The sequence below is a fragment of the Oncorhynchus nerka genome, linkage group LG7, assembly GCF_034236695.1.
Source record: "Oncorhynchus nerka isolate Pitt River linkage group LG7, Oner_Uvic_2.0, whole genome shotgun sequence".
NCBI lineage: Eukaryota > Metazoa > Chordata > Actinopteri > Salmoniformes > Salmonidae > Oncorhynchus > Oncorhynchus nerka.
The window spans coordinates 19,337,054-19,352,507 of NC_088402.1; the positions used below are offsets into that span (position 1 = coordinate 19,337,054).

General features: G+C 42.2%; 2 protein-coding genes across 3 annotated transcripts in view; one reads left to right on the top strand and one right to left on the bottom strand.

Moving 5' to 3' along the window:
* The first annotated feature begins 30 nt into the window (after window positions 1-30).
* Window positions 31-4,707, top strand: LOC115131290 (lens fiber membrane intrinsic protein-like). The gene is made up of 7 exons (XM_029662871.2): window positions 31-124; window positions 540-807; window positions 912-2,085; window positions 2,831-3,045; window positions 3,492-3,641; window positions 3,726-3,860; window positions 4,180-4,707. The coding sequence occupies exons 4-7, from the start codon at window positions 2,871-2,873 to the stop codon at window positions 4,242-4,244; spliced, it is 525 nt and encodes a 174-aa protein (XP_029518731.1). The 5' UTR covers window positions 31-124; window positions 540-807; window positions 912-2,085; window positions 2,831-2,870; the 3' UTR covers window positions 4,245-4,707.
* Window positions 4,708-7,663: 2,956 nt separating this feature from the next.
* The window catches only part of LOC115131249 (tubulointerstitial nephritis antigen-like), a 70,110-nt gene continuing 62,319 nt past the window's right edge, over window positions 7,664-15,454 (bottom strand). For both annotated transcript variants that reach the window (XM_065020292.1, XM_065020291.1), the window contains exons 11-12: window positions 13,400-13,445; window positions 7,664-13,283 (exon numbers count right to left, since the gene is read on the bottom strand). In XM_065020292.1, the coding sequence (XP_064876364.1) occupies window positions 13,125-13,283; window positions 13,400-13,445 (205 nt within the window). In that variant the 3' untranslated portion in view covers window positions 7,664-13,124. The remainder of the gene's footprint in view (window positions 13,284-13,399; window positions 13,446-15,454) is intronic.

The window sequence follows — 15,454 nt, forward strand, 5'->3', positions numbered from 1 at the left end:
CATAGGTCACCACTTCCTTTCCAGAAATTTTGCCTCATGATGACGGAAATTTGAACCAAACAGACCGCAGTACATGCCTTTGCACAGGGACGATAAAGCCGCTGCCTTAGCATTGTCGTCTATGGTAGGCTAGTGAAATATTCAAATGCACAACATTTAATATATACACTACACTTGGCAACAGGGGGTAAGCCATCCTCAAACAAAAATATACAATTGCAGGTTGACAGCAATGATGTATACCGTGCAAAGGTTACCTAAATGCACCAGACCGGATGACAAAGCACTAATGTAATAGCTATTTCACTCCACAAGGCTGTACCTGGTCCTGATGACTATCTTACATGTTGATTTGACTGGCAACGTTTTTTTTGTGTTCCAAACTTATTCAAATCAATATTTTTAAGTTGTATATGTCAATATAATCAATATATAACTGTTATAATATTGTAATGACCTGACTAGATCATAAATGAACAATTGTCCAGGCAGAGGCTTGAGTTTGCGAATTGACAGTTTATTAAACCAACTTTACACAGGCTACTGTTTGGGCCATAGCACACGCCAAAAAGATGACAGATAACCCACAAGCCAATCGTGACCTTCTCTTGTGAAGCCCAGACATAAGAGAGAGAACAAAAGCTGAACCTGGTCTTTAACTTCCAATGCTCCACCCCCCTGCCCAACCCCCCTCCACGCCACTCCGCCAACCACCAGGATGCCCGGCATCAGAACATTCCAGGCATTCCCGTGATTGGCAGATAGCAGGTTGATTGACATGTCGGACCCCGCGAACACCGGGTACTGGTCAGTACAACACAACCACCTCCTAGCCTAACACATAACACACAGCTGTCTGTGCGGGTCGCTACAATATAAACATGTATTATTGTGTTAATCTCTTCCCACAGCTGCTGACACAACAAGTGCCCCTGGAGAAGCTCATGCGTTTGTCTAGCAAACAAGAAGACTATGGTGTCTGTAGCCTACCACACAAACCAAGTGTGATTTGGAGTTCCAGTTTGAAAAAGCTGTTGTAGCCTAATTTTTTAAAGAAAAATACCAAGCAGATAGCATATGTACCTCCATATGCACAGCCTTTAAAAAAAAAATTCACACCACTTTTCACACCGTCAAAACATGCCCTGAAATTGTCAACCAGCGCTTTTACTTTAAATTATCCCCACCACTCACCTTGCATAATGAAGCAGTCATGAACAGAACCTTATCTGCATGTTTGGCGTCTGCATCCTCTGGACATAAATGCTAATACTGATGTATTGGGAAATTAAATGGCAGTCATAATTGCTATGTTTTGATCCACTGATTCTGTTAAATGACACATTGATGTTGGCTTTTGAAGAAGGGTATGACATTTCTGTCACTGAAAGATGGCCTATCCCTTAATCAGACCTCACAGACTGTCTGTATCTGTCTTTAGATGGCAGTTTGCGTGTGTGTGTGTGTCTAAAACATTCACTGTATAAATACTGTCATGGAAACTATGATTGCAGAGTATTCAATTTACAATGTATTTAAAAACAGTATTATGAGGAAGCAGGTGAGCAACATATTACAGATGTATTCTGTATATTAGAGAGAGGACGACCAGATAGACAGAGGGGCTTTCCATCCCTATACTGTATGTGTGTCTAACAGTCTATCCATGCCGCCATAGCCACACATCCATTGAAAGAAAAAATGTTGGCTTCAGCATGTTGCATTGACTCCAAAAGTACTGCATACCTATGCACATCCACAATTCTAGAACATACCAAATACAAACCAGCCAAAGCCCCTACTCTAACCCCCTGACCCCCTCCCAGCCGCCTACACTGAAAGGGCTGTGGGGGTCACATGATCCCGTGCCACTAGTGATGGCTTGTTCAATTGCATCTGTTACATGGGGACTGATTGTTTAAGAATTTTGCTTCCATCAACAGAGGGGATAGCCCAGTGGAGTCCTCTTCCACTCTCCTATCTCTCCTAGGCTTGCAACGTCTCTCTCTCGTTCCCTCTATCCCTCTCTCCCTTTCTCCCCAGAAAGGTAAACGATTAAGAGGGTGTTTTTACTGAAGAAACAAGGTAAGGGGCATCCTAAATACATTATATCTATATAATGTTCCCTTGATAAAAATGTATAGTTGTGCCAAAGACACAGTTATTCATAAACTGAAGTCTGAAAAGAAGACAATAGTGAACTAGTGGTTGAATAAACACTGATCAAACTCAATTAAGTGCTTGGCAGAACTTACTTGGCAAAAGAGCTGTTTAAGGGTACTAGTTGTAAACGTGCATTCTATGACAATGTAAAAACTGCATGCGTGTTTGTTTATGCTATATGGAGCAAATGTTCATATATGTTAACAGGTGTCGTATAAAGCTTAGATTGTATCTGACTTATTGTCTGTGCCATAGAATCATATGAAGTAGTGCTTATGAGTGAGCTCAACTGATAATAATTATAACCTCTGTAATATATATGATCCCAAAATTACCAGTATTTTGAGACTACTGTGATTCAGCAATTTGTACTTTGGCTTTCAAATATTGTTGTCCATTTAACAGTTATTTCCTGTGTCAAGAATCGTACTGAACTTATTTCTGTTTCTATTACATTCTTTCCAGGATGGAATAATAATGATTAAAATTGAGTGTGTTCTACATACGTAGATCATACCAGATAGGTACAGGTGTGTCTGTCTAGCTTCATCATCTCCCTCCCCAGTATGAAGAACTACGAAGTGGCCAGAGCAAACTGAGTGTGTGTCATACAAAACATTGTATAATCCAGGTGTGTTTACCCACACTCCTTCGTCTTCCCATGCAGTATCAGGTACCACACAGTGGCCACAGCAGCTTCTCTTAGGATGTACAGCTTCATGGGAGGGGGCCTGTTCTGTGCCATGGTGGGGAACATCCTGCTGGTGGTCTCCACAGCAACAGACTACTGGATGCAGTACCGTCTGTCGGGCAGCTTCGCCCACCAGGGCCTGTGGAGGTACTGCATGTCGGGAAAGTGTTACATGCAGACGGACAGCATCGGTGAGAACACACATCAAGCAAAACCTCCCAAATGGCACCCATATGGCTCTGGTCTAAAGTAGTGCACTATATAGGGAGTAGGGTACCATTTGGGACACAGGCGTAGAGAGCAATAGTAATTAAAACTATGTTTACCACTCCTGTACATGGCCCAAGTGAATAGGCTACCTGCAGCATCTCAGTAGTTAATAGAGGCTTCCTCCTAGTCTAGTTAAAGTAATTTGTCAGAGATATCTCATCAATGGCTGCTTTGTTTCATGGTACAATCCTGTTGTCACAAACCCGTTACTGGAATGTATTTTAGAGTAATGTTGCACATGAGGAGAAATACGGCGCCATCTAGAGGCTGAGAATGGTACTAGGTTTAGTTGTCAAACTGCCTGAAGGAGGGATGCTGGGGCTCTGTTGTTGTCTTCCTGCTCACCTCTCTGTCTGTCCCCTTCTAGCATATTGGAATGCCACCCGGGCCTTTATGATCCTGTCAGGGATGTCGTGCTTTGCGGGCATCATCGCAGGCATCCTCTCCTTCGCCCACTTCTCCGCCTTCGAGAGGTTCAACCGTTCCTTTGCTGCAGGGATCATGTTTTTCGTCTCCAGTGAGTCTCACACATGCACACACGCACACACACACATGTTTAGTACAGCATATTTACCTGTTATATTCCCCTGCCTTCTCCCAGCCTTATTTGTTCTCCTGGCAATGGCCATCTACACGGGTGTGACAGTGAACTTTCTGGGCAAGCGTTTCGGTGACTGGCGTTTCTCTTGGTCCTACATATTGGGCTGGGTGGCACTGCTCATGACCTTCTTTGCAGGTAAGAACTGACATACAGGGTCAATCACAGTACTCAAAACTGGCTCCATACCAACATGCCCAATATTTCTATTGCCCGGTCCAAAAACAACTCACAAGCCCTGAGTCCCCCAGAATTAGCAGATCTGAAGAGTCTGATGAAAGCAATATGGTGATGATTTCCCCTAGCCTTCCAATGGGTTAGGGGGGCCTTGCTCCATCATAGTGCTGAACCTTCAGACCTGATAGATAGTGTAGGTGCTGACGGGAGGCTTGTGGTTTTTTGGGTGTCTACAGCTGGTCCATTGTCCATTAACCTGTGTGTGCTCTGTGTGTTCCAGGGATATTTTACATGTGTGCCTACAGAATGCATGAATGTAGGAGAGGAGGCGGCCCTACACGCTAGAGAGAAAGACAGCAAATCACACAAACTGTTTAAAAAAACAACATTTAACACTGAATGAATGACCTTAACATATGACAGAAAGCCTTCGTGCCTACATGGGCCTCCATCCCCTGATGCTTCCAATGGATTTCCTGGATAAATAAAGACTTGATAGAAAAATATACAACAGCTTTCTGCCATTCACATGAAAAGAAGAATGATAACAACTTTATTTAGAAAGACAATTCCACTAGCTTCTTTATCTATGTACAGTAAACAGGAAAATATGTTTGAAAATGGCTAGCACTGCAATGGTTATGGTATCTCCTTAGTGCCCTTTTCAAGCATATATGCGAGATGAGAACAGGCATTTTGTACATGCAAATGTAGCCTATTGTAGTTTTGGTTAGGAATATGGGCAGGTGGAGCCATGCTGACTAGGCAAGTTCTCATATTTTCCAATAAAGTTCCTCTCTAAATGCTCTGTTGTCTCTATGTTGATACTTAGTGCACAGTCCACCTTTTTAGGGTGTATTTAGTGATGGCTGTCTTATACATGATGCACACAAAGTTTTACCACAAGATGGCGGCCCTAAACCAGCTTTCATTAGCAGGGCTTCTTTGCACATACTGCTAGACAAGTTGCTTCCATTGCCTGGGATGCTTCTGTTACCAGGCAAATCCCAAAGCCAAAGCAACTGCCTGAAGCTGAGAGGGCCACATCTTGCAAAAGGTAAAGATTTGTCATACATTTTCTGTAAGATTGACTGGTATTATGCAGATTTTCCCCGTTCAATATCTACCACAATTTAATCATGTTTTACTTTCCCCAAGGCAAAGAGCTAAGAAGTGGACCCAAGGTGGCCCCAGTCACAAGCTAATACATGAGACCTCCAGGACATGTTTTTGCATTGTTATGTATAGTTTGTAATGAAGAAACTACTGCACAACCAAGTGGAAAACAATTCCCTAGGGCTACATTAACTGGCATGATGTCAACACTAATAGATAGAGATAAGACTCCCACACGTTAAGGGAAACCAGTGTCCTTTATTTAACAACTTAGTTTTTTGTGAGAAAAGGCTTCCCTCGAACCCCAACCCTCATCCTGTGGAAACTTCTATTGTCCTTTACAGTTGTTGACATCTTCAAGAATACTCTAGGTTTCACATAACTACTGAAGGAACCCATGGAGGGTTCTAGAACACCCTGTACAATGAGAGAAGAATTGGACAGAATGTGATGGATAATTCCTGGACCACTGGGGTGGGGTGGCGATGTGTTTGTTGCAATGCCTATGTCCACAGTCACAGCTTACACCTCGATTGAGATATTTGGCAATTGTCATAATCTGGAAGGTTAAAGAAACAGTAGTTATGAGGTAATGGGTGATTGGGCTATTCCTGAACCAGGAACAATGGGAGAAATGTAAATATGTTGTTATCGAATGCATGCCTCTGTCCACATTTCCTTACTTGGCCCCCTTGGTCCACACGGTGTACTGTTCTGGACAGATTTATTAATTGGCAAAAACAGGAAATCTAAATAAGCAAAAATGTAATGTGTCCCGCACTGCAAAATACATTACATAAATCTTACTTTTATTAAATTAATTTCAATGCATCATGGATAGCATATCTGCTGTTTTGGCTTAACAGCCATCTCAGCGTCAAGGTCTTCATATCACCAATAACAGTCAGTTCCCTAGCTACATATAAGAAACAAAATAAACAAATATACAGTATCAGTTAAAAGTTTGGACACACCTACTCATTCAAGGGTTTTTCTTTATTTTGACTATTTTCTACATTGTAGAATAATAGTGAAGACATCAACCATGAAATAACACATATGGAATAATGTAGTAACCAAAAGAAGTGTTAAACAAATCCAAATATATTTTAGATTTGAGATTATTCACAGTAGACACCGTTTGCCTTGATTAAAGCTTTGCACACTCTTGACATTCTCTCAACCAGATTCACCTGGAATGCTTTCCCAACAGTCTCAAAGGAGTTCTCACATATGCTGAGCACTTGTTGGCTGCTTTTCCTTCAATATGTGGTCCGACTCATCCCAAACCATCTCAATTGGGTTTTGTGGGATTCGGGGGATTCTGAAGCCCAGGTCATCTGATGCAGCACTCCATCCCTCTCCTTCTTTGTCAAATAGCCCTTACACAGCCTGGAGGTGTATTGGGTCATTGTCCTGTTGAAAAACAAATGATAGTCCCACTAAGCCCAAAACAGATGGGATGGTGTATCGCTGCGGAATGTTGTGGTAGCCATGCTGGTTAAGTGTGTCTTGAATTCTAAATAAATTACAGACAGTGTCACCATAACACCTCCTCCTCCATGCTTTATGGTGGGAACCACACATGCAGAGATCATCCGTTCACCCCCACTGCATCTCACAAAAACACAGCGTTTGGAACCAAAAATCTCAAATTTGGACTCCAATTTCCACCAGTCTAATGTCCATTGCTTGTGTTTCATGCCCCAAGCAAGTCTCTTCTTATTATTGGTGTCCTTTAGTAGTGGTTTCTTTGCAGCAATTTGACCATGAAGACCTGATTCACACAGTCTCTGAACAGTTGATGTTGAGATGTATCTGTTACTTGAACTCCATGAAGCATTTATTTGGGCTGCAATTTCTGAGACTGGTAACTCTAATGAACGTATCCTCTGCAGCAGAGGTAACACTGGGTCTTCCATTCCTGTGGCGGTCCTCATGAGAGCCAGTTTCATCATAGCGCTTGATTGTTTTTGCGACTGCACTTGAAGAAACTATCAAAGTTATTGAAATGTTCCATATTGACTGACATGTATTAAAGTAAAGATGGACTGTCGTTTCTCTTTGTTTATTTGAGCTGTTCTTGCTATAATATGGACTTGGTCTTTTACCCCCACCCCCTTATCACAACACAACTGATTTGCTCAAATGCATTAAGAAGGAAATCAATTCCACAAATGAACATTTAACAAGGCACACCTGTTAATTGAAATGAATTCCAGGTGACTACCTCATGAAGCTGGATGAGAGTGTGCAAAGCTGTCATCAAGGCAAAGGGGGGCTACTTAAAGAATCTCAAATATTTTTTTTATAAACACTTTTTTTTTGTCTTCACTATTATTCTACAATGTACAAAATAGTAAAAAAATAAAGAAAAACCCTTGAATGAGTAGGTGTTCTAAAACTTTTGACTGGTAGTGTATGCAAATGAACTCACCCTCGTTCCCTGTTCCTTGGCCTTCCTGTCTGTTTGTCTGAGTTATGACTCTCAGAAGTGGAAAGAACTGCTACAGCACTGTCCTACTCAAACTGTCCTCATCCCACCCTCGCCCGTCCCATGAGCCCCTCGGTGTCGATACCCCCACCCCCCTTACCTTTGTATTATCTCGGTATTGTCTTCCATTATTAGACAATGAGTCAGGCAGGGATGGTTGTTTTAAGATACTTTATTGTGCCACACAGGTAAAAACTATAGGGGGGTTTCATTTAGTGCACACAATACAAGAGACAGATCATAATAATAAACATTGCACAGAAAATAAAATATATCATTTATACATCTTGTCATAAATAAAGTCTATGTATCAATGAATATGAAGTGGGTCTTTGACTTTGAATACACAACTTCTGACTAGGGTTCTGTGGTTCTGAAGGAGTCCTATAGTATAAGATACATGTTTGGTTGAGTGAGTGGCTCTTTAATGTCAGAGTAACTTTAACCCCTGAATACCATCCAAATAGTTTTTTAAGACTGACAAAGATCTCATTGTTAGTCGACTCGAGAGAGTGTCTTCTACAGATCTGGGCACTTCTACAGATCTGGGCACCTTGAATAGGCAGACTAAAGATGGAACCCAGTGAATCATCACACTCATGATTCACTCAAACTAAAAAAGAACAGTCAGACCAACTTGGATCCAGCTTTGGCCAAATTCCTTTCCTCCGCATGACTTGGATTCAATTGCCTTCTCATCTCGTCCCATTGATCCAGACAGGCTTATTTGTCTATCACTGGTTTATCCCTATAAGGACATAACTATCTGGATGACTGCATGGGAATGAGGATCCATCTGGTTAGCCAACATATTGACAATAACCTTCTACAGTAGGCCTAGCTGTGTCCCAGGGCACTGGTCAAAGTAGTGCACTACTGTATATGGAATAGGGTTTGGGACAGAGCCCTGGGGTTTTTCATTGGCTAGGGGCTGTATCTCATAGTCTAATGGGATAGTACTATAACATTATTTTAAAGGATAAAACTGATTTGACTTGCACCAATAAACAACTAGGTCTATGAACATTTATGGTAGCTTATAACGGTAATGTAAAATCTAGAATAAATTAATCATGCGGAAACACCTCCCAATTCTACTTGTTAATATTTTGCAAAATGTAAGAAATGACACAATGACATGTAGCCTTCTTTATTGCCTAGCAACGCATTAGCAGATTCCTTTCATATTGCTTTTAGAAGTCACAATTTTAACAATTGATTTGTTTTTATTAAACCAAAAAGCGTGACATTTTATGAATGCAATAAAATTATGTAATGTCTACCAAAAAACTAAATGATGTTGCACATCAGCTTTCACTTGTTGATTTGTTGCATAGCTATGGCAGTGGAGGCTACTGAGGGGAGAACGGCTCATAATAATGTCAGGAACGGCGCACATGGAATGGCATCAAACACTTGGTTTCCAGGTGTATTTGATAACATTCCACTGATTCCGCTCCAGTCATTACAAGCCCGTCCTCCCCAACTAAGTTGCCACCAACCTCCTGTGAACTGTGGCTGTTTCGCATGAGTCCGTCCATCATGTGACTATTGAAGCATTCCGCTTCAGTCATTACCACAAGCCCGTCCTCCCCAACTAAGTTGCCACCAACCTCCTGTGAACTGTGGCTATGTTTCGCATGAGTCCGTCCATCATGTGACTATTGAAGCATCAGGGGTTAGAACCTCTAAAGGATTAAAAGTCAAGTGAAAAACACAACTGAGGGCTCTATTCAATACATATTGCAGAAAATCGAGCGTTCTATAACGCTTCAGCGATACTGGCTTAACAAAGCCCTAAATAGTGGTAAAGTTTTCTTGTGTACTCTTTTCTAAACAACACGATGTCATCGTATCTGTTTTCAGCTCTGTTGACTCCCTCCTCAGTCCCCCCCTCAACCCCCACCTCCCTTCTGTTCTCCATTCTTTCTGCACTGTCATGCCTCGTGAACTCATGATGCACCTCACCATCCCCCCATTTGACCGTACTCATCCTCTCTCGCTCCATTTGAAGTGAAAGTAAATATTCTGTAGACCACATGGTTCACACAACATGAGGCAATGTCTGCCCTACCTCCTATAGCCTAACCTTCCTCCACATTGAACATTGCTTGTCCATCCACACATGTCTGTTTTCTTGCGCCTCTGTCCTTTTCTCAGAGGTGATGGTTGCAACGAGGGTTTAAAACTAAAGGCCTACTTGAAATGTATAAAATGGTGTAGGCTTATAGGAGCCTTGGCTGAGTTACAGTAACAATGTGACAACTGAAAGCCATATTGGAAAGGTGTCACAGTTGAAAATACATCACTTCTGGGAAGCCAAGCAGTTTATTGTGGAGTGAGACTGTAATATGATGTGGTCTCTGAAAGGACTGTTGGCACCTCTGGAATCTGATACATTAAAAACTAATGACAAAACTATATATCAAATTTGAACAAAATTAGAGAGACAACATAAAAAGAGCACCTGGGGCAACATTACATAAGGTAGTTATATCAAGTTAAATCAGTATATCAGAACCTGTGTGTTCACTGGCTTCAGTTGAGGCTTGAGCTACCTACTTAAACATTTTGGGGAGATGCACAACCTTTGAAACGTCACAATGAGTCTGTTGTATAGGCCTACACATGCCTATTGCTAAATACTGAAGTGTTAGTGGCATGTTGTGTCTGAGATATTAGGCTTATACCATCAAACTGACAAAAAAACTACAATGAAACAGCACTGAACAGACTTTGGCAGCTGAGTGCGGCGACCTCCTCACCTTTTGATGTATGTGTGTTTTTGCAGAAGAATATGCACCTCCTGAGCACCCTTTAAAGCACATGTGCCAAACTCATTCCACGGAGGGCTGATTGTCTGCGGGTTTTCGCTCCTCCCTTGTACTTGAGTGATTAATTAAGTTCACTAATTAGTAAGGAACTCCCCTCACCTGGTCATCTAGGTCTTTATTGAAATATAAAACCAGCAGACAGTGTGGCCTCTTATGGAATGGGTTTGACACCCCTGCTTTAAAGCAACTGGTCAGGGGAGGGGGGAGTTTGTGTGGGAGACAAACATCTCTCAAAGCAACTAATACACAACAGCAACAATAAGAATATTTTCAGCATAACCATATCACTGTGTACAGGTAGCCTAGTGGTGAAGAGCATTGGGCAGTAACCCGAAAGGTTGCTGGTTCGAATCCCCGGCACAACGAAAGTGGGGGGGAAACCTGCCGGTGTGCCTGCCGGTACTTAATCCTAATTGCTCCTGTAAATTGCTCTGGATAAGAGCCTCTGCTAAATGAGTCAAATGTAAATACACAGAATGAAATAGATTAAGACTATAATACACAATGGGTCTAATCTTTCAACCAGAGGCTCCCCAAAAAATTGCACTTATTTCATTAAGGCATTTGATAACCCATAAAGTTGTCACGTTGAAGGATCATCAAAGATAGTGGATAACTTAGATGGTTTCCTCAGGCTGTTTACCATTGAAAAAAAATGGTCCCGGTTCCCTCTCTTGCGTGAACATGCTTTCCTGTGTGAGCTCACAGCTTCTCCATAATGTCTGGCATGCTCAAGTGAGAGAGGGAAGAACTGGCTCTGGTCTACTTAGTGTCCACTCTTGCTCGTCCCACCCACCAAACCAGAAAAAGTGAGACGGGCCAATAAGTAGCCCAAAGTGGCTCCACCCCGATCAGAAAATAATTAGTGAGTCAAGTGTCTCTCTTTCTCTTCTGTCTCTGGCATCATCTGGTGGTGACCATTTCACCTTCTTCAAACCAAAAGGACAACACTGTTATTTCAATCGATCTCGTATTTTTCCAAGATATGATTTTATCAACCAGTTGATTTAATAAACGGAATGTGTTTTTCAAAGGCTGTTTTTAAGCTCCTCGCTTGCTACAATCACATCCACACATATTAAACAAACTTCATCTCTGCTTTTATACGTACTTTATAAATAGTAATAAGGGAGATTTATAAACGGCTGATCCACTAATATTATTTCTAATGAAAAGTTGTGTTCAAGCAGTTGGTTTCAGTCAAGAGCTGTCATGGTCATGAGATCGAAGTTGATTTGATATCATTGGAAGATTGACACCATCTCTTTCATAAACAGATAGATTATGTGGTACTGAAAACTCAAGAGACATTTGGCATTGAGTTTCACTTCCAGAGCTTGCTTAAACTCAATACTGTACTGTGCAATTAACCTAAAAAGAAAACAGCAATCTTTGGCAAATTAATGAATTAAATGAATTAAATGAATTATTGGTCAAATGGACAGCTCACTAAACCCTCAACCGCACCTACCTCTAGCCCAACACCCTTTCCAGTGTAGGATTCTGCATTTTTGGAACATGTGAAGATATGCATGGCTACTGCAACTGCACTAGATCTGCTGACAGTAATAGGAATACATTAATCAGCAATGTAAGTAGCTAGACTAAGAGTTAGTGATAACGTTAAACTAAACGGTAGTAGATTGTTAGTTTCTATCATCTCTTGTTGTGGGAACTGCCCAGTCTGGTGCCTGTATCATCTACCCCTCTATCACTCTGGTTCTCCCCATCCCAATCTGTCCCTAAGGGGTTGGCTTTCAAAATACACAACAACAGAGAAACACAGAGAGAGGGTTAACCAAGACCAGAGATAGATAGCCACCTGTCATGGCAGCCAAATGGATAGCCACCTGTCATGGCAGCCAAATGGATAGCCACCTGTCATGGCATCTAAATGGATAGCCACCTGTCATGGCAACCAAATGGATAGCCACCTGTCATGGCAGCCAAATGGATAGCCACCTGTCATGGCAACCAAATGGATAGCCACCTGTCATGGCAGCCAGATGGATAGCCACCTGTCATGGCAGCCAAATGGATAGCCACCTGTCATGGCAGCCAAATGGATAGCCACCGGTCATGGCAGCCAAATGGATAGCCACCGGTCATGGCAGCCAAATAGATAGCCACCTGTCATGGCAGCCAAATGGATAGCCACCTGTCATGGCAGCCAAATGAAGAGCTACACAATGAGAAAGAGGAGAGTGAGAGAGTTCAGATCAAGACAGTTCTTTCATCATTATAGCAGTGGAAGTGAAGACTTAAGAACAGAAGTAGGAAGTAGACAGTCTATGCCGGGCTGAAGCCGAGGAGTCTGGGAAGGATGGTCTTTGGAATAATGAGTCCTGAGGTGCTTATTGCTGTGTCCTGAAGCCAGAGGAGGCTGTATGGAGAAGCCTCTCTCAGCCTGCAGGCCTGGAGCTTGTTTTGGTGCCATCAACCTTGAGTTGGGTTGGGGGGGGGGGGGGCGGTTGGGGTATCAAAACCCCTAGGCTGCCGTAAGGGGAGGTGGGTGCAAGGGGGTAAGGGGTTAAGAGTTTAAGTTCTTGGGGTAGTTGTTGTTGGTTCCCCCAAAGGTCAGAGTGGGAACTGGTTGAGTTGTTCCCCCAAATTTTGGCGCGGGGATAAAGGAGTAAGAGCAGGGCCTCAGGTGCTGGTTGGGTTGCTCCCCCAGGGTAGGGAGGGGAAGAGGGTATGGGCTGAAGGGTAGGCACTCTGGGGCTAGTTGAGTTGCTCCCTCAGGGTAGGGGAAGAGGGTGCTGAGTTCCTGGAGTGTATGTTCTACTTGAATCGGCGGTGATGGTGGCTCTGCATGTCTTCCATAGTGACCCTACCCCACGCACCGATCACAAACGCCTCAATCTCACACTCGTTCTCACCGCGAGCGATACGGAAGTAGCCGTTCTCCCCCCAGTTCTTCCCCCACGAGTTGGCAGCGATCTGGAAAAGTCAAGCGTTATTAGGAAGAGTGGCATGGGTTAGAATGTACTGTAGATATAGTTGATACATAATAGACAAGAGAGAGAATATGTGATTAGTTAGGAATCCTTTCTTACCCAGAACTTCTTTGTTGTCCCATCATAGTTCCTCTCCTCTCCCCACCTGGAACAGAACACACCGAGATGGATTACGGACATGATTGTTTTCCACTAAAGGGCACAAACTGGAACTAAGAACAATCGGACAATGAAGATGGGGACACACAAGGGGACGAAAAAATATTATCTTTGAACTTCATATTATGCATGCAGGCTGTTCCACCAATTAGGTGCCCTTTGAATAGTGTAATTTTTTATTTTTTATTTCACCTAATTTGAACATTCTGTCATAATGAGCACATGTTTTACTTCATTTAAAAACAGTGTTCCATCTCAAGAGGTTAAATAAAAAATGACAGTGCTCATTAAGTACAAAATAAAATAACAGGGTCGACCGTAAAAGTGTTGACGAATGAATCTTAGATCCGCCATAAATCCCCCTGTGACAGGGGGGATGGAAGTTTCTTGTGTGAACAGGGAGGGGAAATTGAATACAAGCTTCACAAAAAATGTTAAATTGTGAAAACATTTCTAGCCTATCTATCTATGGGTAACAGGGTTGGCATGTTATGTTTGACCCGCTCAGTTTTCCACCACAAAATACCTGAAAATTGTCAGAAAGAGTAGAACCAGCTCACCTGCATTTACAACATGATTTTACTATTAGATGTTCAATGTTTCTTTTGAAAAATGTATTTAAGAAGGAATAGTTTCACTCTATAAAAATTTGAGTTCAGTTCAAGTAAAGTGGCTGATCTTAAAATGAAGGGACAGGTTATTAACCTTAAAATGAATCACTAATCAGATTAAATAAATATGAATCTTTAGAAATTACTTTGTCAAAGCATCAAAATAAGTAGGGCTTCACAATGATGGTGAAAACTTGGAGAAATGTTGGGGTTAAGAGGGTTCAAATCTTTCTACACTCTTAGAAAAAAAGGGTTCCAAAAGGTTCTTTGGCTGTTCCATAGGAGAACCATTTTTTGGTTCCAGGTAGAACTATTTTTGGTTCCAGGTAGAACCCTTTTGGGTTCCAATGTAGAACCCTCTGTGGAAATGGGACAGCCAATGAACCCTTTTAGGTTCTAGATAGCACTTTGTTTCTAAGAGTGTAGAAGACACAGGGGATGCAGAGAGGGACATGTCAATTTTCCATATGGTCAATATTAAAAGGGCACTCATTTTATATGAAATGTCATAATGTGCACAATTTCTACTTAAATATGAAAGGGACTCAAAATGCACTAATTCCATGGAACCATCCACTGAATTTTCAAATCATGCTATTTATTTTTTTTTCACATATATAGTTAAAATGTGTATTTTTACATATTTTTACTTTTTAAATATATCCCACCCCATAGCAATGTTAAACCTGAGAGCTAAAACTGATGGTGAATTCTAGGAAGAGCCAAGTAGAGCTGATGTACTGGGTACAAAACATCTTACATCTCTTAAATAGTATCCTGAAAACAATAGGTTATATATGACCATGGCTAAGGAACACCAGAGCAGTTATATTACCCACACACATGTACATGTACACGTCTCCCCTGCATCCTACATCATTCAGATTCCTCAGCAGCACATGGAATTCCCCCCTCTGCCACTTCCCCCTCGCAGCACAGGAAACAGGAAGGAGAGGGACTGCCAGGGAGGAAGTGGTCACCGCCCGACTCCTGTCATCTCACAGACAACAACATTGCTGAAGGTCGAGCGAGGCTCTCATAAATAAACCTTACCCCTGCAGAGGAATCTCTTACTCTCTCCCTGTCTCTCTCGCTCCTTCCCTAACCAGAATGCTTTGATCTCAAGAAGTCCAAGGCCCATACATGCACATCATCCTCAGCTTCTGGTCCTATCTGGCAGTTGCCCCCAGTCGGAGGCGGCCCAGCGTCCCAGACCGACCTTCCCTCCCCCTTCCTCGCTCCAGTTCTATTCCCATCCTGTTTTGTGAACACCAGGCCCTAGGGCCTCTAGGAGCCTCCAAGGGAGACTTTCTCCTTTTATAAGAAAAAAGGAATGCTGGGAAAGAGATGTGATATTTTCAGTCGTTTCCAAAACATTGGTGAA